Source organism: Solanum dulcamara, chromosome 3, assembly GCF_947179165.1.
Source record: "Solanum dulcamara chromosome 3, daSolDulc1.2, whole genome shotgun sequence".
Taxonomy (NCBI): domain Eukaryota; kingdom Viridiplantae; phylum Streptophyta; class Magnoliopsida; order Solanales; family Solanaceae; genus Solanum; species Solanum dulcamara.
Window position 1 is genome coordinate 18,979,925 of NC_077239.1, and position 26,404 is coordinate 19,006,328.

The 26,404-nt window shown below is 37.0% G+C and overlaps 1 protein-coding gene across 2 annotated transcripts; it reads right to left on the bottom strand.

Moving 5' to 3' along the window:
- Positions 1-279: 279 nt before the first annotated feature.
- On the bottom strand, positions 280-26,404 carry LOC129882459 (probable thimet oligopeptidase). 2 transcript variants are annotated; one of them, XM_055956757.1, is made up of 20 exons: positions 26,115-26,404; positions 25,865-25,986; positions 23,269-23,432; positions 22,306-22,396; positions 21,411-21,590; positions 20,491-20,571; positions 17,579-17,656; positions 16,788-16,880; positions 14,531-14,611; positions 14,261-14,423; positions 14,042-14,162; positions 13,879-13,948; positions 13,699-13,806; positions 7,095-7,192; positions 6,967-7,012; positions 6,463-6,559; positions 2,094-2,167; positions 1,916-2,020; positions 1,391-1,471; positions 280-571 (listed from the first exon to the last, which is right to left on the bottom strand). In XM_055956757.1, the coding sequence occupies exons 1-20, from the start codon at positions 26,233-26,235 to the stop codon at positions 467-469; spliced, it is 2,079 nt and encodes a 692-aa protein (XP_055812732.1). In that variant the 5' UTR covers positions 26,236-26,404; the 3' UTR covers positions 280-466. The 2 variants fall into 2 exon arrangements, 1 of the variants encoding a protein (XP_055812732.1); XR_008765769.1 differs by having other exon boundaries at positions 542-571; positions 1,921-2,020.

Below are 26,404 nucleotides of genomic sequence, written 5' to 3' on the forward strand. Positions count from 1 at the left end.
TTGTCGTATCAATCGTACAATAACAATTGAAGTGTTGAGTTCAGAATGTAACTACGACGATCAAAATATGTAAAGCCAATTCAACCAAATACAATCATGAGGTTTCTGAAAATTTAAAACCTGATTTCCACATTTTTTTCGAAAAAAATATTTCTACTTTCTTTTGTTATTCTGTTACAAAATAACAGTTACAAGGATATGATACCTTGTAACTTCACAATTGCAAATTGTTTTAGTTGTACTTTGGACCTCTCAAAAATTTGATACAAAAAATAAATATGAAACTCAAAAAGGGAGAATAACATTACATTAGCAACAGCTCAACAACATTACATTTCTGGTCTTTTTTGTTTCTCCTCCTAGAGTATTATCATAAAGGGAAATAGTATATTTCTTGCCAGCTACTAAAAACTTTACAGAATGGAGCAGAAAAAAATCACCCTGCTATTAAAAGTGAAACAAAGCTCTAGTTTATATCAGCTCTGTTGAGAAAAGCTTGAATTGATGGTTCCCTCCCAAGAAAATCTGACAACATTTCGAGGGGATCTTTTCCTCCTCCTGGAGCCAATACCTATCAAAAAATGAATATTTTCAAGTACCAAAAAGGGAGAGTTTTCTCATGTCATTACTTCAGAAAATGCATGAGCATTCATCAAGGAACTTAGGATGAGATCTTCCCGACAGATTTTAGAAACTGCACTCACATTTTGAAGGAACATGAAGACTTCCTCAAATTGAATCTCATCATGAAACTAAAAGACCTTTAATAGTAAGTGAAACTCAATACTCATAGCTGGAAAGGCCCTAATATTTCAAGGAGCAGGGGTTTATACTGCAATCGTAATTAAAGAATGGGGGAGTTGCATGTAGACAAGGTTCTCTAGTGTTCAGTGAATGTTTAAGTTTCAACTTTACTGGCCCTTGGAAGGGGAGTCTAATCGATAAACATCGCTGAATGTGGATGAAACAGCAGTCCTAGTGGCTTAGAGGGATTCAGTTGGTTAGATGTGAATTGAAGTAACATAACCTGATATGTCGGATGCTGCAATAGTTGCAAAACCTAGATTACTATCGACATGAACCTCAGATGTTTATCAATCGGATGTCCTCGAAGGACTACTTGTGTCTCGGATAATCACAAAAAGAAGAGGAAAAATTACATCTCTTATTGCAAAAGCTAGTTCTGGTCTTTAAACATGCAAGAAAAAAGCGATCTATCAATGTTATCACTTAGGTTTTAGGAATACTAACCCATCCCGGCATAATCAGACATCTATATGTGTTAAGTGGATTACCATAAGTTACTGACAAGGCAGCCAAAATATTGTCAATCTAAACATGAAATCCAAGTAAAGCAAATGGAGAGTAATCTCAGGGATGTACTTGGTACCTTATTCCTAAATTGCAAGCCTGCTTGCAGGTTGACAATATCATCATGAAACTTCGAGGCAAATATATCAGCAGCAAAGACCTAGGGAGAAATTGATAAATTTATCAAATAGAACATCTATATTCCAAACTCTGCTGAAATTCTGGAAAATTAATGAGAAAGCATGACATGAGGTAGCTCGTGATGCATTTTGGGCATGAATTTAATTTAACAACGAAAGAAAGACTTTCAGCACATACCAAAAATGTCCTTGGAACTTATGATCTTAAACATGCCATGAGATTTCTATGGTCATAAGAGCATGTCATGAATGGTAAACAGAAAGTTCAAAGTTACGAATTTTGAAGTATATAAAGGTGTCATTCCTTTTAGAATAGACAAAAAATAAATGAGTGCCATATAAAAGAAACAGAAGGAGTAAATGGAGGAAAAGAAAACATGTACCAAAAGCTATTAGGCTTTAGGAACACGTCCATGAATGACAAACTTGTTAGGTAAACGAATACAAACAAGGATGAGCAGGACCTCACTCCAGATGTGACTGTAGCAAGTGGCCTCATAGCCAATAGCAGTTCGTGGAAAACATGAAGCTGGGTTTATTCCTCTTAGAAGCGGTAATCCTACCATAACCTGAAGAAATGAAGAAGAGTTTAAGCACACAAATATTAGTTTTCCTCCAATAAACAAGAGTGACAAATTATACCTTCGGATAGAGATGCTTGAACAGCCCATTAATATCAACATTCTCAGTTGAATGAATAATTTGATCGAATAGACCTGAAAAGATGAATATAAACTTCTGTTAAGTGACTCTTTTGAAATATAAAGCAACAAATTCTTAGGTTTGTGCTTTTCTCTACTTCATTAACAAACCTTCAATTGTCCAAAACATTTGTTTAATATATTCCCAGCTAATATAGCTTAAGCATGATAACAGTCATTGGCCCAACATCTTCCTTCTGACTGGTGAGTGCAGAGCCCACCCCTCCACCTCCGTATACAACAACTACATACCCAGTGTAGTCCCACAAAGTGGTGTTTGGGGAGGGTAGAGTGTACACAGTCCTTACCCCTACCTCAAAGGTAGAGAGGTGGTTTCCGATAGACCCCCGGCTTAACGAAAAATAGTCCAAAGCAGTCCCAAAGAGGAGTAACGGAAGTACAATAAACATATACTAAAAACAACCGATAGCAACTGAACAAAAACTACAAAAAAAACAATACGATAAAACAAGAAACAACATGTAGTAACAAAAATCGAAGGCCCAGAAACTACAAGAGCAATACTACGACTACCAATATGAACGAACAACGCACTGCTACCTACTAACCTTCTACCCTAAGTTGTATACTCCGCACCCTCCTACCTAAGATCATGGCTTCAATAAGCTGAAATTGTGTCATGTCATGTCTTCAGTGGAGGATAAAATTAGAGGTGGGAGACAAGGTTGAGATTGTGTCATGTCTTAGAAATGAGGATATATGAGACAAGGTGGAGAGGCTTCAGTGGAGGACAAGATGCAAGAAGCAAGCTTGAGATAGTGAAATTTCCATAAAAATGGGAGATTTTTCATCCATCAAAGCCATACGAATGCCCTCATAGTGGCAGGAGTCAACATCCATTAGGAAAGTTTGGACTACATGTTTAACGTCTTATTTGTTGGGAACTTTCACTCCTCTATATTCGAAATATGCCTCTCTCATGTTAGCAATGTACAGTGGTCAAATTGGATCATTTTCATCTCGGGATCTTTTACTTTTTTTCATCATGTGGGAGTTAGCAGCTCTTAAAGTTGATCCTTACTTAATAGAATATCATCCCTGGTGAAATAGTGTCTTTTGATTAGAGTAGGGGTCGCGAGAGAGCAGAGCGTACCGCCCTGCCATAGTCATGAGGAGATTCACAGATACCCCAGTGCGGAGGTGTGAATGATTGGCTATGGATGGTTTCAGGAGAGGTAAAAGTAGACAGAAGAAGTATTGGTAAGAGGTGATTAGAAAGGACATGCTACAGTTTGAACTTACCGAGGACATGACCTTAGATAGGAGGTTGTGGAGGACACGGATTAGGGTAGGAGGTTAGTAGGTGGGAGTGCATTGTCTTGTTGTTCGACCATGCTAGTAATCGTAATATTACTCTTGTAGTTTCTTGTCCTTCAGTTTCTGTTACTGCTTACTGGATCTTGTAATTCAACTATCATATTGTTTTGTTGTAGTACTGTTCTGTCATTCTCTGTTTTTCTTGTACTTCCATTATTTCTCTTTCTGAACTGCTTTGGACTATTTTTCTTAAGTCAAGGGTCTATCAGAAACGGTCTCTCTACCTCCCAGGTAGGGTTAAGGTTTGTGTACACTCTACCCTCCTCAGACCCCAATTTGTAGACTACATTGGGTATGATGTTGTTGTTTGCTGTTAGAAGTGGTTTATGGAAGGATATTGACTATAATCAGGATTTCCAAGCTAAGTGTACAGATGATATAGTTCTTTTTTAGCAATTAGTTGAAGGAAAGGGTCTATAATTCTATGTTCAATTTGAACCAAGAGTATGATCAGATTCAGATCAAGGTTCAAGTTCTTGGCAAAGTTCCTTTTCCTTCTCTTCAGGATGCATACTCCTATGTTTTACACAAAGAGAGACGACGAGGTGTCATATTGTATCTGTATCAGGCTCCCATTAAAAAGTCTGGGTTAACTATGTTTCATGAAAAAACAAAGGAAATCACTTCTGATAAAGATTACTTGCATTGTGATTATTGTGGAAAGCTAACAGTGTTATCAAAAGCAAAAAGCATAAAAAAGCTCCAAGGTCCGTTGGAGTTTTAAGAGCAAAGCGCGAATAAAGCTTGAGTTTTACTGAAAAAGGCACAATGGAGGCTAAATGCAAATATATTTGTTTTATCCAAGACTAATAAGAATAATGTATAACAAAAAAATGAAAAAAATTAGAATAAAGTAAAACATCAATTGAAAATTAGGATAAAGTAAAATATCAATTGTTCAGTGTCGCCTCTTCACCTCTTCAGGAAACGCTCATTTGCAAGAAAAAGTATGTCTTAGAACCTGGACGAGACACTGACGCGAACATTAAGTGAAATAAAGCGCTCAAAATGTTCTACGCCTCACTTCAGGACGTGAGTGCACTTTAAGTGCACCTTTGATAACACTAAGAGAAAGACATAGAAAGGAGACGTGCTGCAAACTACATGGCAAACTAACAAAAGGTCTTGGAGGAAAACGTGTAGGTCCATCAAGGGGTTTGGCTAGACATCCAGGCAAACGTCTTTGGGAGAAACTATCTTCAAATGAAATTCAACATCTTTGCAAACACCTGGCCAAACGTCAATTGCCTTTATCGGGTACTGCCTTTACTGGGCACATACACACATGGCAGACTCCTCTAAAGGCTTACAAAGTTACTCTCCTAGTCCCAAAAGAAAATTATTTCAGAAACAGCCAATGACTCTCTAACCCCCATTTCTGGAACAAGTTTTGTTGTCTGTACTCTGTACACCTAATAGTACATCATCATCCATTCTTTATGTACATGAGTTTTCTGTTAACCTGTTATCTATTAGTGCCATCACCAAGGAACTAAGTTGTAGCACCGAGTTTTTCCCTAATCATTGTGTTTCTCAAGATCTTCAAACAAGGAAGTGGATTCACAGTGGTAAATTGCATGATGACTTACATATGTTAGATGGAACTCGAGACACTGTAGTCTGGTCAAGTATTTTTTGGAGGAAATACGGATGTCAACCAAGAAACAGTCTTAGTGGCAATGGTGATTGGGGCAACAATCCCTTTTTGTTTTACAAAAGTTATATCTTAGTTTGTTTTCAAGAACTTAGTTTACTCTTTATTTTGTGATGCTTGTGAATATGCCAAGCATCCTAGAAACTTTTACCCTTTGACTGATGATAAAAATAATACTCCTTTTACGATTATCCATTATAATGTGGGGACCCTACTCGAACTGTTTCTTTGTCTGGAATCAGTGGTTTGTTACCTTTATTGATTATCACACTAGGATGTCTTGGGTGTATCTATTGAAGGACAAAAGTGAGGTCTTCTATTTCTTTCAGTCATTCATAAGATGACTTGTACTCAATTTGAGGCTAAAATAAAAATCTGGCAATGACATATAATACATGGACAATAGATTTGGTATTATCGGAAGTTCAATGGATAATCTCAAACTATATGTCCCTACATAAGTACACAAATTGGATTGCTGAAAGGAAAATTAGGAATTTTTTGAAAGTGGCAAGATCTCTTATACAACAACAACAACCCAGTGAAATCCCACAACGTGGGGTCTGGTGGCAAGATCTCTTATGTTTACCATAAATCTACCAAAACCCTACTGGGAGGATGTCATTCTAGTTGCTGCCTATCTTATCAATAGAATGCGGCTTCAAATCCTTAATTTTCAGTCCTCTAGACTCTAGGGGCTTTAAAGAGTGAGAATAGATATATTGTTCCTCTGAAGGTGTTTGGGTGTGCCTGCTTTGTTCACACTAAGAATTTCTAGGAAACTTGATCCTAGAGTGTGCCTTAATTGGGTATTCCTAGGAAACTTGATCCTAGAGTGTGCCTTAATTGGGTATTCTCCTACACAGAAAGGGTACAGGTTCTGATAACATAGGGTAATGGGCTCAGGTTCAGAAGCAAGGCAAATCTAGACTGGAGCAAGTAGAGATGACATATAGGCATTTGTGATTCTTTTCATAGATGACATGAGATTATTTCTGATTATTTAACATGTAACATTGTACATCCCAAGAATATATGAGAAAAAAAGTGGAAAGGGGTAAACATGTCACTGAAATGGTGGCAAATTAATAAGGCATGCATGACAAGAGCAAGTTCTGAATACATGCAGCAGCAAGTGTATCTGACAAAATTCTTATATTTCCTAGAATATCACGTTATACATGCTTGAGTTGAAGAATACCAAATTACCAATTTTAGCATCTAAAAGGACCCAAAGAACAGAATAAATTAGCCTTTCATGGATTAGAAGAACAAACAGTAAATTGCTAACTTTTAGCAAGTTAATAAAAAGGCTTACAATAAAAGATCTCCTGTTTCAATTTCAGTGCTGAGAAGGAGCATCGCCATTTCTTAAGTGATTTACAAAGATCATCCTTAATGGGCTTTGTGATATCCTACAAAAGGCATATGACTGAGATAGAGGATTAACATAATCGAACTATCTGATATAAAATAATTACCAAACTTGTTTGCTATAACTTTCACATCAAGCATGGTTTCTGAATTGAAACTGGTGTGTCAAACTTGAAGTCTATGGTTCAACTAGCATGAAGGTTGACACAAGCAAGTAAAAAGTAAATGCACAACGTGAAAGTTTCTTTGGTGTCTTCCTCAAAGTGACTGTTTATTATTTTCATTTATTTGTAATGGGAACTACTTCTCATAACTCAAAAGAACATTTCTTGCAGCAGCAATCGTGGATGGAAGAAAAAAACAGTAGCAAGTCTGAGAATCTGAAATAATTCAAGTGTCTCATCCTACTGAAATAGTCGAGAATGAAAAGAAAGTACTGTGGAAGCACCTGATGAAAGCCAGAGATCAGTCTCAAGGAGAGGCTTTCGTAGCACCTGGCACAAGTATTTCAAACTTATAAGACATAAGCTAACAATACAGAAGCTCAATATAAAGGGGAAACTATTAAAAACACACCAATTCTCCATCAAAAGGGCAGGGATCTCCACAAAATCAGGATCCAGACGCAGCCCCGAGAATTTGGAAAATGATGCACAGTTGCAAATGTGATGTACCTGAAGTAAATACATGAGTAAGAATAAGCGTAGCTGTTCCAAAAATACACCCGGGAGTGTGCATGATATTTAATATAGAGAAGTACAATTAAGGTAAAAGTTTTTCAACATGAGTACCACGGCTAAATGATAAGTATTGACAAAGTGGTGCCCCGTCAATTTTAGGCTAAACATCAGAGCATAAGTACATATTTATTCAAGCATCTACAGGAGCATAATATTAGAGGAGCGAAACCAGTCTAATTACTGAACTAGTACACCATAGAAAAGGGTTTTACCTGCTTAATACCTTATAGTCATAATCAAAGGATGTTAAAAAACAGAACTTAGCATAAGATAGTATAGATTTATTTCAGATGACAACTTATGACTTCATTTTTGTTTAACCATTCTACCATGATTTTATAATTTCATAAAAAAAAGATTCAGTTGGAGGACGACATATGAGATAGTTAATATCATCAAGATCTACCAAACAACTGATTCATTTTAGTTCTTCTTTTATCAATCCACCATTTGTTTTGTTAATAGGTAACAACAAAGAATCTAACAATATTAGCAACTAAAATTTTCAGATGTTATACTTAGTGATGGCTAAAGGGATATTAGACCTAAAAAATCACAAAAATGTAGTCTGCTTATTTGGCCTATTTTTTCTTAACGATTAATCACTCGCTAGTATTGATTTTATAGGGAAAATCCTATATTTGGGATGTCATCTTAAACTTCATCACTAATAAAGAAGAGGTCCGGAGTATGGAATGTCAAAACCTTCTAATTTTCAGTCCTAATTCCGATATCAGTTTCTTAATGTTTTTAAAATAGGATATACATAATTAGAAACTAGATAAAAATCTATAAATTATCATATTTTATAATTACAAATCATTTTAGAATATATGAAGAAACTAGATGCAAAGCCCCGTGCCAGCATGGGCGCAACAAATCATACGAAAATGGCCCTATGTATTTTTCTACCCCAATTTATGTGACACATTTTCCTTTTTAATCAGTCCCAGAAAAACGACACATTTGCGGAAAAGTTTTTATTGACGTGGCCCGTGGGACCAAACTATCTGTGGAAAACCATTTGTAAAGTACCTTTAAAGCATAGACATTGAAATTCCAAAAATACTCTTGGCATGAAGCAGGCACGTGGAGGAAGAGGTTTGAAATTCAAAATACCCTCGGCATAAAGCAAGCACGTCGACATGCCATCTTCTAACCTCTTATTAGTATTGATGAATTGTGGTAAAAAGAAATCTATTCCACTTCCAAATAGTAATATTTTCCTTATCAAAAAGTGGAACAAATAGAGTATTATATTATTAAAAAAAAATACATCCTACTATCATTTTTGACATTCATACAGGTTGTTATTAAAATAATAGTATCAAAAATTAACATAATCAAACCGATATTAGAAAGTGACATCCAACTTGAGAAGCTCGGTACCACTAGTAAGAGTGGCCAAAGGACAAGAATCAAGCATGTCTGCACGATGCAAGAGATCTAGGGCATATTTCTGCTGACGAAGGATAAGAGTGTGCCTCTGCTGATACACTTTTATACCAAGAAAAACCGAGACAGTTGGCAAATAAGGAGTAAGTACCAATTGGGTGCATGTTAAGCTTTCCTTTTTCTCTTGGCGTAGGTAAGCCGTGGTAGAATAACGTGCACCAATCACAGCGAGGAAGCGGACTACTGCAGCTCCAACGGGAACAATGGTGACTCTGCCACTCCGGCGACAGGAATAGGATGGACTCTCTCCCCTAACCTTTGATAGTTTCCTCCCAGCCCAATTTAGGCCTATTCAGGAGGAGGAGGAACTGGACGATGAGATCGAAGATGAATTCAACAATGTCCGACCTGAGGATAACTATGGAAAGAAACCTGCAATTGCTACAGTATAGCAAGATTGATTTGGTTTTTGGCAATTTAGAGTGGCTGCAGCAGTATGGACATGTTGAAGCTGACTATATGAAACCAGGAATCTCAGATCACTCCCCTGCTTTGGTCCACTGTATGCAGCAGCCTAGGCTGCATAAGCCAGTTAGACTGTACTCTACTGTTATGGAACATCCTAGTTTCAAGGGGCTAGTAGAACAAGTGTGGCAGAGGCAAGCAGGAGGGGACGCAATGGTGGATCTATGGGAGAAGCTGAAACAATTAAAGGGGGATTTGAAGGACCTTAATGCCTACATGGCTTCTTATGCACTAAAACTAACTCAAGCAAGAAAGCAACTAGAGATAGTGCAAGCCCAGATCTATATGCAATTGTTTGATCAAACTTTGTTTGCCCAGGAGAAAGATTTGCTAGCAGAAATTCAAAAGTGGAGTCTAGTGGAAGAGAAGGTACTGCGACAAAAATCTAGAGATTGTTGGATTGATAGTGGAGATGCTAACACAGAGTATTTTCATGCTCAGATGAAAAATAGATCTGCTCATAATACTATTTCTTCTATTTATACTGAGAATGGGACCAAGTTAACTAATCCAAAGGAGGTCGAAAGAGAATTTGTCTCTTTTTTCTCCCCTTTAATGGGAGACAGAGCTGAGGAATTGCCTGTCCTAACCCTCTGGTAATCAAACAAGTGCCATGCCTTGTAAGGGACCAGCAGTTGTTGTTAATACAAGGGGTTACCAATGAGGATATAGATCAAGCAATAAAGAGTATGCCACATGACAAAAGTCCTGGGGTAGATGGGTACCCTATTGAATTCTTCACAAATAACTGGGAAATGGTTAAAGGTGGAGTGTATGCTGCTTTGCAGCAATTCTTTGCAGAGGGGAAAATGATGAAAGCCTGGAGCTGTACAGCAATCACTCTGATCCCTAAGGTTTCTTCTCCAACAAAGGTGAAGGACTTTAGACCCATAGCTTGTTGTTCCTCCATGTATAAGCTAGTTGCTAAAATACTTAGCAATAGAATGAAGAAGGTGCTGAATGGGTTGATTGGTAGTTCACAGTCAGCTTTTATTGAGGGGAGGAACATCTCAGATAATATATTATTGAGTCATGAGCTTTTCAAGGGGTATACTAGGAAATGGATCTCTCCTAGGTGTGTGTTGAAGGTGGATATCAGAAAAGCTTATGATACACTCGAATGGCAATTTCTGAGAGCTATGATGACTGAGTTGGGGTTTCCTCGCAAGTTTATTAGTTGGGTAATGGAATGTGTGTCAACTGTGTCCTATTCCTTTGGTAATGAATGGGGAACTAACAAAACCTTTCCAGCCAAGAAGGGGGTTAAGACAAGGGGATCCCATGTCACCCTACCTCCTTGTTATTGCCATGGAATACCTACACAGGGAAATGACACAATTAGCTTTGAATAAACAGTTTCACTTTCACCCAAGATGCAAGAGATTTGGTCTGATTCACATGTGCTTTGCTGATGATCTGTTAATGTTTTGTAGGGCTGACTTGAACTCTATTTCATTACTACAAGAAACTTTTAATAAGTTCTCTTGTGTTTCTGGATTGAAGGGAAATCTTGAGAAGAGTTCTACCTGCATGGCAGGTACTACTCCAAGCCTCAGATCAGATATCATACAAAGTATAGGGTATGTGGAAGGTAGTCTTCTTTTCAAGTATCTGGGGGTCCCTCTGTCCACAAAGAAGTTGACTGTATCACAGTGTTTACCACTAGTTGAGAAGTTTACTGTTAAAATTCAATGCTGGTCAGCAAAGTTATTATCATACTCTGGGAGGCTGCAACTTATAAAGTCTGTCTTGTTTGGTATGCAAAGTTATTGGGCACAGATCTTTGTACTGCCAAAAAAAGTGGTTAAGATGTTGGAAGCAGTGTGAAGAACATATCTCTGTACAGGTCATGGTGAGGTTTAAAAGAAATCACAAGTAGCATGGGAAAGGATCTGTCAGCCAGGATCAACAGGAGGCTTAAATGTCATTGACCTCAAGTTATGGAACAAAGCTGCTACTTTAAAACGCCCGTGGGCCATTTCTATGAAGAAAGATATATTGTGGATTAGATGGGTGCACTATTATTATATCAAGCAGAATAGTTTGGAGTTGATGATCAGTCCCAAATCTGCAGCTTGGGTTATGAAGAAGATTATCGATAGTCAGCAGAATCTTATGACACAACAATTCTTCCAAGGGTCTATCCAACACACTTTGGGAAGAATGGTGCAGGGTGATAAATTCAAGATTCAGAAAGCTTATGTAGCTATGCAGCCTCAGATACCTAAAGCTTCATGGAAGAACCTCACTCTCCATAGAGTGATATACCCAAGTTTCAAGTTCACCTTGTGGCTAGCAGTACAACAAAGGTTAGCAACAGTGAAAAGACTTCAGAAGATTGGAATTCAAGTACCAATGAACTGCATTTTTTGTGATCAAGAGGAGGAATCCTTTGACCATCTGTTCCTCAGATGTTCATACAGTCACCAGGTCTGGTCCAGACTCCTGAAGTGGCTGGGGATTCACAAAAGTATTGGTCCATGGCAACAAGAACTAGACTGGGTGTGTAAGACAGCAAAGAAGAGAGCTGCTCATGCTGAAGTTATATGATGCACCTTTGCAATGGTTGTCTACAACATCTGGAGAGATAGGAATATTTTGAGGTTCAAGAAGGGAAAAGTAGCAGTCACAAGAACCTGTAAAGACATAGCTATGCATTTGCACATTCAAGGAAGGAACACTGCATCTTGGCAAAGCGTGTTGAACATGCTGAATCATTTTCCTTAGGTGTAGTTAATTCTATGTATGGTTTGCTTTGCTTTCTGGCTATTCTAGGTTCTGTAAAGTTAAATGTTATGCTAGAGTGGCTACTGGTAGGTTTATGAGGAGGTAGATGGTCAGCTTCTACCTGGCATTGTAATGTTTCAATTTTTGATTAATGAAAGAATCTGTTAATCAAAAAAAAAAAGACAGTTATAACTACCAAAGGAAGTCTAATATTGGCTATTTGCAATAAACTAATTGAAAATCAGTATGAACTTTAGAATAATTAACAAATATGAAACCATTCGCACCCAAAGGAGAAGCTCTTAGTGGGGGTCAAAAATGATTGTGTAGCTAGTGCAAAGGATAGGCAGGGGCAAGAAAGAGGACAAAGGGACAAAAAATAAAAGAATAAAAAAGAGAGAAGTGATTGTTAATCATGTCACTTGTTGTACGGTTTTCCCTTTGGATTTGCCCTACTTTGCCTTTACAATAGGTCTTGTTATGCAAGCATGTCACCCTACAGAACACTGCATGAACAAAGGCAAATGAAATTTAAGGACCAAAAAGCAAAATCTAACTAGGAGGACAAAAGAGTTCTTTGTCCAAAAGATTTGGGACTTATGTGGCTAGTCATTCAATTTTTATCACAGCTCGAGTCTATGGTACGTAGTGTTCGCTTTGACTCAACAGATCTTACAGATTTACCCCTAGGGAAATACCACATTGAGCCCAACAACATATGTATCATGTGAATTTGTGCTCTGACTTATCTTACATAATAATTAATACATCACTCTCTCTCTTTCTGATGTGAGATAAGTGTCATATGTACTCCTTTTAAAAAAGAAAAGTCAATCAGTGCAGAATCTGTCAGTCTTTCGCCCTGATGGGCATCACATACACTCCCCTTAGGACTCAGCATCCTTCCTGAGATTTGCCCAACAATCCTTCTGTGAGAGTACAGATTTGACTCCATATTTATCAAAAACCAAGCCCATAGTACCTATTGTTCACTTTGGCCTAAAAGACCTCATAAATTTGTCTCAAGTTATGCCATATCAAGCTTAAAAGCACATGTACCATGTAACTTGTGTTCTATCCTATACAGGACATCACTATTCTCTCCTTTTTTCCATGTGGGATTTACTTAAAAGTGTCATATCATATATGACCCCTTATTAGGGAGCTTGCTTAACAAGAATTCTATCAGTCGTTCTCCTTGACCCGCCCTCATCAGCCCTCCCTATGTCATGGGTGTCAGAATTTGACACGCGATACTCTTGACTCCAACCACATAAACAACTATGAATAAGATTAAGCACTTCTCTGTGAAAGTTTTCATTAGCTTTAACTGTTTAACAAGATAATGTCAAAAGTACAGCTCTGTTTCTGTAGTTCTCCATCAAAGCAATGTAGACAGTATAGTTCATGGCAGCATACTTCAATTCTTTGGTTAGAGCTGCAGATGATCGGTATAATTGCTAAGTAAGGCAGCTCAGCAATGATTTAACATGGAAACAACCCAAGTAAAACCATTTTTTGAAGGCAGTGGTAGTTACTTGGAATGAATCCAGTGCACCCCTTGACTAACAAGTCGCCTAGCTGGCAATGGCCGAGAGTGTCCTCAAAATTAAAATTACTAGACAAAATAATATTTGCAAGATAGGCTAAGATAAAAAAATATAGTATTTAATTGGAAGGCAAGTGCCAGAGTAACATTGCTCTCCAATTGCATTATAACATGATAAGAGAAACAACCAGAATTTAGACTAGTTTTTAAATTTTGCACTGGGCTTCAAAGGAAAGTCACATACCACATGACCAAATTCATGAAAAAGATTAACCACTTCCGAGAATTGCAATAACCCAGGGTGACCATCAACTTCCTTTTCAATTTGAGAAACAAGTAGCGCCACGGGAAGCTGGATTCAAGGAAATGTTGTAAGTAAAAATCTAAGCGCTAGAATCAAGCAAGTCATACATTCAGCAGTTACCTGTCTAGAACCATTATTTAGTAAACCATTCTGAAGAGCTATGACACAGGTGTGAGCATATTTGCCTACTCTGTTCAAATTGTAACATATTTTAAATATTCTACCATAAAGCTGATAAAGAAAGCACATTAAACCTGTAGAAGAACAATCGAGCTGGAATAACCTGGAGTACAGATCTAGGTAAAAATAACCAACAAGTTCTTTAGAACTTAAATCTGAAACTGAAAAAAGCTGAACATCTGGATGCCAAACCACAACACCTTCAACTTCCTTGAAACCAAAGCCTAATATGGAATAAAGAACTATAATTATTTACATTCTTGCACGATGAGTTAGGAAAGAAGGATCAAAGACAGCACCAAATACAATTCGCGGTGATTACCAAATAAATCTTGGCAGATTTTGAAGATGCCGGACAAAACCAAACTGATAGGAAAGTACTGTCTAATTACTCCAAAATTCATATGGAATTGTTGATCTTTGATTCTTTTGACATAGTATGAGAGATCCTCCATGCCAAAAGGAGATTCACCTTCCTCTTTCTTCTATATTACCAGAACAGAAAAATCTTCAAGAGGTGAAGAATATAGATGAAGCAGACCAAGCATAAGTTGAACTCTGAAGTCTTGATATATTGTAAATTTGAAGTTACCTTTAATGCTTTAAGCATTGAAAGATCCCTGTAGGCTAAATCATTCAAGCTATCAGAGAGACTCTCCAGAAACTCAAACACCTAAGAAGTTTCAAAATCACGAGAACAGAAGAATAAATTCATTTTGCAAACTTGAAATAAGCATTCCAATCTATGAGATAATTTGTTGGTCTTTGCATATAGTGAAACAAAAGAGATATTCACCACCTCTTAACATTTTGGGCAACGTCCTTCTCTAGTTTATATAGTAGTGGTCAAAACTATTAAAAGGAAAGAAAAGGTAGTTGTTAGAATCTTGTAGATATTCTAGGTCTGGTAAATATAGTATAGCATGATTTAGTCCCTGTAATTAAGTGAAAAATTAGTTTTTGTGCAGTAACCAGCAACATACAAGCGAGAAACTCGATCGCCGTGTAATTTTCAGGCCAGTGTGTTTACTGTCCGACATTGAAAGAAGGGTCTGAGGAGAGGTAGAAGTAGGCCGAAGAAGTATTGTGGCAAAGTGATTAGACAGGACATGGCACATTTGCAGATTACCGAGGAAATGACCCTAAATAGGAATATATGGAAGTCGGGGATTAAGATAGACGGTTAGCAGGTAGTTGTGCATTGTCTAGTTTGTCCTTTGCAGTATTATTATTATTACTTTCCTATTACTATTCTTATTACTCTCCTATAACTTCAACTCTACTATTTTTGAGATTCTTATTATTATTATTATTATAATTATTATTATTATTATTATTATCTATTGTTTCCCTTACTTCAGTATTGTATTATTTGTTGTTGTTCATTTCTACATTATTTGCAACATGGTTTCTTCACTACATTATTTACTTTTCAAACCTGCTTTAAAATGCTTTATTTGAGCTGAGGCTCTATAAGAAACAATCTCTCTACTTTCACAAGGTAGGGGTAAGGCCTACGTACACATCACGTAGGTTGTTGTTGTATTTACTGTCCGACGTGTTTGTCATTATCTGTCAGTACTGTGCACATACCAGTGAGACCCCGCTTCATCATGCGACTCAATCCCAGAAAACCAACTGTTGCAAACCCTGTCATGTGCCTCCGTGTGCCACCGGCATTGAACTCTGGAGTTTATGCGACCTTTTTCTGATGAACTTTTTCACTATTTTCGGTCTGTGGGGATCACTTATTCCATCTGACCTTGCCATCAAAATTCCATCATTTTTTGGTTGATGAAGAGCAGACAGATCCGATATTTTTAAACCACTTTTCACAATATTTTTTGCAAACTACCAGTTGACCGACATCCCAATACCCTCACCGTGATTTGAGAAGCTATCCCGGCGACCTTTCCGTCAAATAGGCTAACTTTCCAACACTGTCAGTTTATCTTCAGCTCTCTATTTGGAAAAACTCTATTCAGCTCACTACTCCATTTACTTGACTTGGAGTGGAAGCTTTTGGCACAAAATCCTTAGGATCCTACTTTGAATGATTGGATGGTTTCTTTACCCAATTATATTGAGTTTCTTTAGCACAAAGGCAAACATCCTTCGAGACAGTTGTTTGCTTATTTAGTCATGGGATATATTGTATAAGTACCCATTCTCATGGGATGAAATTCATCAAAAATTACAAAGAAGACTCTGTTTCTTCAAGAAATATTCATGGTATCAGAGCCACTGATATCCTTCTGAGGCGAGTTTTCTCCCGCTACAGCACTAGAGTTCCAAGAAGTTGAGTTCTCCTCCCTCTTTTACTGTATAGTCCGTTTGGCCAAACTTTTGGGAGGCCAAAAGTGCTTATTTTTAAAAAAGTGGGTTGTTTTGTCAAGTTTTGGGGAGAAGCTGAAGCTATTTTCAGAAGTTAAGCAAAGTAGTTTTTCCCAAAAAGTACTTTTTTGAGAAAATACACTTAGAAAAATGTTTTTAAAAACTTGGCCAAACACTGATTGCTGGTCAAATATTTTTTTTCTACAATTAATTAGTCAAACACAAATTGTTTCTCACCAAAAGTACTTTTTTGAAAAGCACTTTAGATGTTTGGGAAAACAGGCTATCACTCTCCTTTCTTAGAACATGTACACAGCTATTTAACCCCCCATGACATGAGGAATAATCAAGCAGTATTTTCCCTCAATTTCTCTTTTTTTTTCTCATGATACTGAAGGAAGAGAGTTAAGAAAGACATGCATTCCTAACAGGAGTCAACAGGTCGTGTATTCTTCTTTGGGACAATTATCCATGTTCTATAAAGAATATCAATCACCAATAAAATTTGCACCAACCTTAGAGGAAGACTTTGCCATTCTATCATCGGTGGCATAGTCGGCATAATTTACAAATCCAAGCAATCTAGCAAGTTTGTGACGCAACTGAATCTGAAATGGTACAGTAAACATGAACATTAACTGGAATTTGAAATAGGAGAAGGCAGCACATCAGTACATTTTGGTCAGTTAATCAACAATCAACAGGAACTTATGTTGACAATAAGTTCATCTTAGGGTGTGTTCGGTATTTTCCATGAAAATATTTTTTTGGAAAATGTTTTCCAAGAAAATAAGTTGGTTCTTACTTATTTTCTTGTGTTCGGTATGTAAGCAAAAATATTATCCTAAAAGCATTTGCATATAATCTAGACAAATACTATGAGAGGTGGGGGTGGGGGTGGGGATGGGAACTATGGAGGTGGGGTTGAAAATGAAATGTGTTGGAGGGTAGGGAGAACACAATCTATGTGAAATGCCACTTGTGGAACTTGTTTTCCCTACTTCCATTAGGAAAGTCATAATTCCTCATTTTTAAGGAATTTGTCTTCCTAGAAAAATATTTTCCAAAAATTTTGGCCAACCGAACATAGAAAAATTGGAAAAACGTTTTTCCTCCATACCAAGCACACCCTTAATCATCAGCATTTTCAGTGAAAAAAATGTTCTTCAGTGACAACCAAACATATTAAGTAAAAGCTCATATTACATTCAGTACTTAATAAATAAACCTACTAAGACTATCAAGTATCAAGTCAACGTTTTTCTTCACAAAAGCTCAAAAACTGCAAATTTCTGGGTTTTCCTACCAGCTGTTCAAGGATAGTAATATTGGCTTCACACCTGTGCCCATAGGAAACAGCAACAGCTCTTCTGGTTGATCCCACCTTCAAAGACAAACAACTTCTAAATCACAAATGTTTTGGATGTATCAAGGACTACCGACAAAGAACTTTCAGAAGTAACATTTTTGCATAAAGTGAGACCCTATTTCAAGAGGTACTAATTAGGAGGAAAAGCATTGAAGAGATCTTTAAAGACTGAACCAATAAAAAAGATAGTCCGGTATTTTTGTCAGGAACTTGAACTTTGAGTAAGGACTTAACAGCATCACATAAACCCAGCTTGGCTGGAGATAAACAATAGAATTCACGCCTAAAATGGGTTAAAAAACCAGCTTATGCCCACAAATGTGCTGCTTTTTTGGGTAAGAAAATGGACAGTTATTAATCAACAGTCTATATTATATTAAGATAAAATTTAAAAAATTGAACAGACCCAGCTGACAGCCATTTAGGCCAAGTACAGGTCATTGGATATTCCAATGTCTACCTTGGGATCATTGCCAACGACCTATATAAAAAAAAGATAATCACCACTCAGCCGCCGGACAGAACACTTGAACACGAAAAGTTTCCCCCTTTTTTCCATATAAACTGGTGATCTCCTATTCCTAATTTCTCTATTTCTCACTCATATACATCAAAACAATCCAAACTCAAAGCCTATTGAAGGTGTTGATAGAGGTTTAGGGCCTAAAAGTTCGTGAAAGAGGACTTTTAGAAGGAAAAGGGATCAAAATTGCCCCTCTACTATGCGAAAGGATCATATTTTCCCTCCATTACACTTTCAATGCAATAATACCCCTACCATTATACAAGTAGCTCAAATATGTCCAAGATGTATGAACGGCGCGCAGAATGGGTGCAACCTCGGGCTCGGGAATGTGCGGCCGTGCTGCTCTCCCATGAGGGTAAAAAGTGCCAGACGGGGAACCCCCTCCCGCGTGCAATCATCATGGCATTGCCACCACTTTCACGTGGCATGCCACCTCATTGCCCAATCCATTTACCCCCTTCCCCACTTTTCTTCCACCACTAGCACCTCCTCCCTCTCCACCATCACTACCATCACAACCACCACCATTATCACCACCTTCCCTCAGCTAGTAGACCCTCCACCGAACACCCACCTGAAAATCCCCAATTCTATTCATATAATTCACACACAAAACCTTTCTCTTCACAAAAACATTTGAGCTTCCAATAAACTGGGATACCTAAAACTTAACCCACAACAGAATCTACTAAGCCAATTACAGCACTAAGCTTGAGGCTTCTGTCATCAATGAAACACGAAGTATTGACCCTTACACCTGATCTTAGCCCTCTCTAATCCTCTTTTTCTTTCTCTTTTTTCTCTTTTGTTTTTCACAGTTTCTTGTTGGCAGCTATTGAGCTTGACTTATAATAGACAATTTCGCCTTTCTCCAGTGGTCATGATATTGCTCGGATGTTTATTCCACTTTATCATCTCTTCAAATGAGCATACTCTGCCTGGCCCTATGGGATATTCAGTCAGAGGTAGATGCTAGAGTAATAATAATCCAGGTAAGACGTGGGTACATTATCCCCACTCTAGAAGACGGGATAAGACATGGACATTTACTTATCAACTATCATGTCCCATGATTAGATTTCAGATTCAGTATTGTCATGCCTAACTTGTTTGTATTCATGATCTCTGATCTAGCACAGTATATGTAAATTATTCCTATACATGTACTGCTTATTTGTGCTTTTATGCATTCAGTGATTTCTAAGACTTTCCTCAGGGGTAAGATCTTGTTGGGTCTTTATACTCACGCTGCTTGTTGATTGGGCGTGTACTAGGGAACAGACAGCAACCAGGTGGCTGGTACCTGACTTGGAACTTCCTTCAGTGCATTTCGAGTGAGTGAGTCCCATTAGATCATGGCACCTAATTCAACTTTTAACAGATTTAGCATCTTTACGAGCTGTGACTCATGCTTTGTATTCAAATATAGTAGCTCCATGACTTAGCCACTTTATGGGTTTAATGGATAGATGTAGTACTTGTATTACATTTCCACACTTACCTTTATTTAGTATATTCCACAAGTTTACCTTAGCGGAGTTCATCTAATGGGTAGTAACTCGTCAGGTGCCCTATCGCAGCCTGAGTGCCAGATTTGGGTCGTGACAAGGAGTAACAACGAAAAAAGATTAATGACTTGGAAGATTTCAAAGAGATGGAAAAGGTCAATTATGTATAAATACTTAACATTGAAGATTTTGCATGCGGATTTGGAACTTTCGACATTCTTTAAATACAAATTCCATGGTGTGTGTCCTCATTCACATGTTCCATTCTATGCCAAAAAAAAAATATGTATATATACACACACAATTAGACCTAATCTTGAGAATTGAATTAGTAGTATTTTCTGTTTCTCTCAAGTGTCATGATGTTGGTACTTAGCGATGTGAGTTAGTCAACAGGAATGGATTGCTTTTTGAAACATTCCCCAAAATTATGAAATAATCATAACTAGTTTACATTAGCTTTCATTTTTTAAAAAGAAGTTTTTGTGTTAATTTTTCTAACACCATTTAACTTTAAACAAACAAAGAAGCTCCATACGTTCAACTAAATGAACCAGACTATGTTTGGATTACAAGTGAGAACAGTTCAACTGGTGATACACAAAAAGAGAAGTTACAGTTTAATTATACAGAACCTAAAGGAAACACTGCATCGATTGCATCACGTGAATTCCTGCCTCGTCCCAAACAATCAACATGTACCGTGTAAAGTCTAAAAAATCAAACATTAGGTGCAATGACATAACATATTCCTGTGACACAAAATTGCCTTTCAGCAAAAAATGGACTCATGTCATAATTTCTGCATGACTAACCTTGCAAAGCTCTAGCACTGGTGAAATTTGATGGCTTCTCAAAATGATTTTTCTTTTACCATCTTCAGATCTTTCTAAGCTCTGCATGGATTCAACAGTGAGAAGAGCATCAGGAAATGCTCTTTGAAGGGATTTTTTTAAATCAAGTAAAATGCTTTCCGAAGTGAATATGATTGAAACTTATGCAGCCAACATAAGCGCTTAATTCTAAGTCGCTTTGAAATGCATTTCATGAAGAATTACGCTAAAAGATTTAGAATGTTATATGTTAGTGTTAAAAACTTTCTGAACTTTCCAGCAGGATCTCGGTGATTAGATCTTTTCCACTGACTTTCTGCAGGTTCTCTGGTGACCATTGCGGTGACAATTTGCTTTTTATGTTTTCAAAATCAAAAAACTCTAGTTGATTTTCTCATTTTAACTTTGAGTTGGCATGTTTGAATATTAAGGAATGTGAAATGTTAGTCTTAGAATATTAAAGCCAGAACTAGAAGTGTCATGTTTTTAAGTAAAATATTGTCCCAACTTGGACAAATATCGTTTCTGTAATATTGATAGCTACAAATAGATGCTTTGTTATCCTTCAATCATCAACTTGTCAATATATTTCTTCCCTTCTCTAATTTCTCACACAAACCAAGCTAATTTTTTTTAGGGTTTAAATGCATATGAAATGTATACTACTGCAGGATGACATTGATTATTATAACCACCCAAAATCAATTTTTGTCTGAGCGTAAAAGTTACACATCCCAATATGATAATTGATTGCCCCTCTGCAACTTCATCATACTAAATAACATGCAGTGATGATGATTGAAAAGGACAGAAATAGAAGGCAATAAATTTCCACTGTGCATTCAGACTAATAAAAGTATCAGGTGGGAGATGGATGTGAAGACTAATGTCTTGCATCTTACCTTGAGAAACTCAGGGGGTAACCCTTCTAGCTCCATGTCAGTGAAAAGTAGAAAACTACAATCATCATCCAGATTACGAATGTATTGCATGCTTAGATCGTCTATATTTGCTGTTAAACGCTGTAACTCCTCTTTCTTAGATAAGGTCAGATTCACACCATTCCTTTCAAATTCTCGAACCTGTCACTGAATCTTAATCCATAAAAATTTGAAAAGAATATCTTCAAATAAAAAATCACAACTTCAACTAGGAAAAACCAAATTCTGAAAAATTTCACGGATAGAAGGGAACTTTTGGAAGTGTACACAGACGCATATGATAGAGAGGTCCTGGGGAAATAGACCTTTTTAACACTTGAAATATCAAATTTATGAATATATTAGAAAACCCATCTGAATATAAGATGAGTATCAATATTGTGAAGAAACAAAATATGCTTTTCTAATAGTTTTCAATAAAAAACTAGTAGCAATATATTTGCAGAGAAAAAAAAAATTAAAAGTTTATCCCTGCAGAAGTAAAATATTAAAACTTGTGTAATCTCCATTATATAGTCCAGAAGTGGAATGAGTAACTAGTTCTCTATCTTTTAATAGCATAAGACTGAAGGTTTCACTTCCCAACAAAGGTAGCTCTGACTATTCAGATACATTTTTATTTCTCAACCCTCAACAAAGTGAGCAGCTTATGTAACTTTGGAAAACCTAAACAACAGTTTTAAAAAATACAAGCCTTGGAAATATCTCAATTAGAATAAAAGCAAAGTAACCATCTAGAAAGACTAAGACACCAAAAGGTTGAGTGAATGCGGAAAAAGTACATAAGTCATAAATGATCAAATGCCAGTGTACATTAAAAAACAAATAAGGGGAGAAATCAGCCCATGCCCCATACCAGGAACCGAGTAAAGCTTTTAGCATCAGTACTCAATCCTTCCCCTGTTACTGTCGAAGCTTTGACAACTCTGTACACATCCTCGCGCTTCCTGAAGTCATATAAAGAAAAGTTTGGAGATTTTAGTTAATTACAGGACAAGTGCTTCTTGGCAAAATTTGACAGAGAAGTAGTCCTAAGAATTTTAAATTAATGCCCAACAAACTATGACTTATGATTTTACATCAGCAGATAGTTGCCAGATGTAAGCTACAGACATACTTGCGTTTATGGACAGGAGTTTAGAAATAAGACTCTGCATGGTAAGTTGGGCATCCTAGATAAAATGTTGCATGAAGCGCTTGTTGAAGGAACTGTACCTTAGTTTTCTAGGCATGTCAGTTAGTTTTTGGACATACAAAATGCACAGAAGACTCAGATGTGATTTACATTTTGGAAAAAAATATTTCTACCAATGTTTTTTGGCAGCTATTATGCAGTACAAGCCACTAAATTCATGATTTTGCATAAACGTGTAAAGGAAGAAAATTTCATTCAGGTAATGAGCTAGAGATAGATCATAAATTTAAGTTTCTGTCTAATAATAGCTAAACAATAAAACAATGAATAGAGGATTCAGGGTAGTTTTGATGACAATGGAAGGTGGAAATTGAGATTTTTAAAAAGATACACATTTATCATGTCCGCTTAATGACCAGGAGGATCCCAGGTCAATACAAATGTTGTTTGAAAGGTCAAGATGAAATGTGGATGATGATTCCTGATAATTTAGTTCCATGCTAGTTGATTTCAACAAATTACTATCACTACCTCAAATGAAAACAAAATCCATTTCAGCAGATCAAACTCGGAACCAAGCAGAGTTTCTTTGCTACTTCAACATACCAGAAAGTAGGAGAGGCATTTGCAGTTAAAAGATTCGCGAAAAGAACTAGAAGTGTTAAAAATTTGCAATTCCAGAACCTGCACTCTGAAATGTGAGCATCTATTTTTCTCTCTGCTTCAGCACTAGCTTTGCGTACATCCTCAGAAGCTGATAACCATTTAGGAAAGACACATGACTGTATCAATGGGAACTGCTGTGCCTCCAACTCTGCTAATGGCAATATCACATTTACATAGCCAACCTACAAATTTAAAAATAAAAATTCGGCCACATCTTGAGAAATGATTATCAGATCAAAGCATAAAGCACAATACTTAATGCACAGGACAGTTATAAATAGCAATATTTGATAAGTCCCCAGAAAAAACAAACCCCTGATTGAATCCAAAAAAGTAAGCAGAGAGCTAAAGACTAGTTTTAGGCTACAAGACTGCAACCTAGAACCCAAGTTAGCCCAACGGTCAGCTAAATGAGATACTTCCCTCTTCACATGATGAATTTGAACTCAACAAATATTAACAAATTTTAATCAGAATTAAACATAGAATACCATACTTAAGTACTTTGACACTTGGGCATAGTATAGGTTTGCAACTGAATCCTCAATCAGTGTATCAAAGAAGGTGGTCTGGATGGGGCTTTATGCAGCCATCCACCTAAATATAATCACTCAAGATTCCATCAATTCTAACTAGTGATTGCCCTCTGCCGAAATTGCAGTTTTATTGTTGCACTTACATAACTGAGTACCAAACATATAAGCAATATCTTAGCCATAGTCTGCATACTGCATTTTGTATCAGTTAGAAAAATCTTCCGGGATATAAAAGTTCCATTAGTTAAATGTTTGATAAGTTCATGGATTTCACGACAAATGGTATGGTTAGAGAGTGAATAATTATTCTCTGTCAAATTTGAGATTGCAGAATGAACTAACTCAGATTGAGCTAAGAGAGAGAGAAAGAGAAGGTAGGGAGAGAGCCATTCTCAGTTTTTAATATCAGAAGTGTATTGTATAAGACACTACAATGTCTAATATACATGTATAATTGATATAGTATGAAATCCCCTAATGAAAGGCCCTGGTTAAATCCACACACACAGCCCTTCCCAGGACTTCCTCACCCCCATTAACCTTGTCAGACACAATTAAGAGTTCACTGGAGGCAAGATTCCGACCAGGAATAAAGTCAGAGGTAATAGAATTTGAGTTCATTCCCTTCTATTCATGTCTTGCCTTTGCAACTTCTGAAGAGGTAAGAAGAGACAATTTTGAGCTCCCTAACAGGCCTACAGACACAACTTGTCCATTTTCTGGCGTTGGGAAGCACGCTGGGACAGATATCACCAAGTAGACAGCATGGTGGATTATACTTAATTTCGTGGATTACACAACAAATAGAGTGGTCAGAGAATTAGTGAATAGTTCTCTAGCAACCGAGATGTAGAAGCCTAAACAATTGAATATTCCCCTCAACGCAATAGTCAAGACATACAAAGTGTAAGAATAGACATAAGTATGAGTCGCCTACAAGATTTAAAGAATAGATTATTATAGTCATAGAAGGGAAAAGAGGAGCCATTGTCATATGACTTTTGGATATTGTAATTCCCCTAAATGTTTTAAATATTAGTGAATGATGTGATCATGCCAAGCCTCCTAGAATTTGAATGTCAATTCTACAAGTACCAAAACCAAACTTGAAATTCAACCTACTCCTCAAAGTTGAGAATCATTTTGTATGAAACGAGGGAGAGATAGAATGGAGTTCTTCAGGAAGTTCGAAACAAAGGAATAAAAAAAACTCTCTATAGCCTCCTAAGGAAGACTAACCGCCATGGTGTCTCCACAAGCTTACGCATCCCTTGAGTAATCCACTGGGCAGTTTGCTACAAGCCTACAACCCACAAGCACGTAGGTAAACCTACCCACCAAAGTCCTTTTTTTTTGTTTTTGATTAAGGTAAAGTTTGATATATATGTATCAGTCAGTGTTGTCAAAAACAAAAGGAGCAAAAAAGTTCTAAGGTCTCTTTAAGAGAAAAGAGCAAATAAAGTGTGAGCTTTAATGAAAAAAGGCACAGTAGGGAAAAAAACACAAATATATATGTTTAGTCCAAGACTAATAATTATAAGCATGAATGAATAATATATGAAAAAAGAAATTGAAAAAAAAAACTACGACAAAGTGAAATATCAATTGTTTAGTATCGCCTCTTTAAAAAAAGCTCATTGGCATGCAAAAATATGCCTTAGAACCTTGATGACAACACTGAAACGCACATTAAGCGAGGCAAAGCGCTCAACACATTTTGAGCCTCACTTTCAGGGCTTAAGCGCACCATTGACAACACTGGCATCAGCATCAACAATATGTTGTCATGTACAACAGAGTGCAATTCTACCCATCAAAGTTGGAGCAGAAGGACTCATAGTAAGTGTTGCAGCAGAGATTCAAGTGTAAGATCTTCATGTTATAAATTTATACCTCAAACTTGAGAATCATTACAATACAAAGTCCATTCATTTTGTGTCCAGTGAATGGACTTCTCAATTTCATGACAAAACAACAGTCACCTTAATACGCTAACCAAGAAAGATGATATAGACAAAATATTAGAATAAAACGGACAACCCATATGCTAACTAGGCACAATTAAACACAATAAGTACCTTTTCAAGTGGAACTGAAGCAACAGCATCATGAACCTGTTTCGATTTGTTAATTATGCTTTCTGCCAATTTCAAAATTTCGGAAGCAGATAGGTTCACTCGAACTTTTGAGCCTGGAACATCTGCAATTCAATAAAGAAAGACTTTTTATTCCCAAATTATTACCCCCAGTCTTTGAAGAACATAAGGAATAATTATGAATTAGTTCCCAAATTTGTTTAGAATAAAGGAGCAAGCAAAGCAAAAGAACCTCTTTTCTTTCGATGTTTATTGTTGGTAGCGGAGATAGCAAAGTTGACCGCAATAGCTACAAGAGCAGCGGCTCCAGTCAAAGCAATGAGATTGTTTCTGTCTCTCTTCTGCTTAGCCATTTTCTAGTCCCTTCAATTCTGCGAGAGAGAAGATAGAAGAGCTGCTGCTAAAATCCAATTCTTCAGACTCTCTGTGTCCCCTTATTCTTGATTTTCCTCACCAAACATCAAATGGGAGGGAAATTCGTGAGTTCTTTTCTTTAGGTGGACTGAGATGCTGACCTTTTAA

What these genes read in the sequence shown, in the direction of transcription:
- LOC129882459 (XM_055956757.1), bottom strand. Translation starts at nt 26,235, where the DNA reads ATGGCTAAGCAGAAGAGAGACAGAAACAATCTCATTGCTTTGACTGGA. An exon ending in TTCATGAATTTGGTCATGTG is followed by an intron (nt 7,193 to 13,698) that starts GTATGTGACTTT and finishes TATTTACTTCAG; the next exon opens with GTACATCACATTTGCAACTG. An exon ending in ACAGTCACATCTGGAGTGAG is followed by an intron (nt 1,472 to 1,915) that starts GTCCTGCTCATC and finishes ATTTCTCCCTAG; the next exon opens with GTCTTTGCTGCTGATATATT.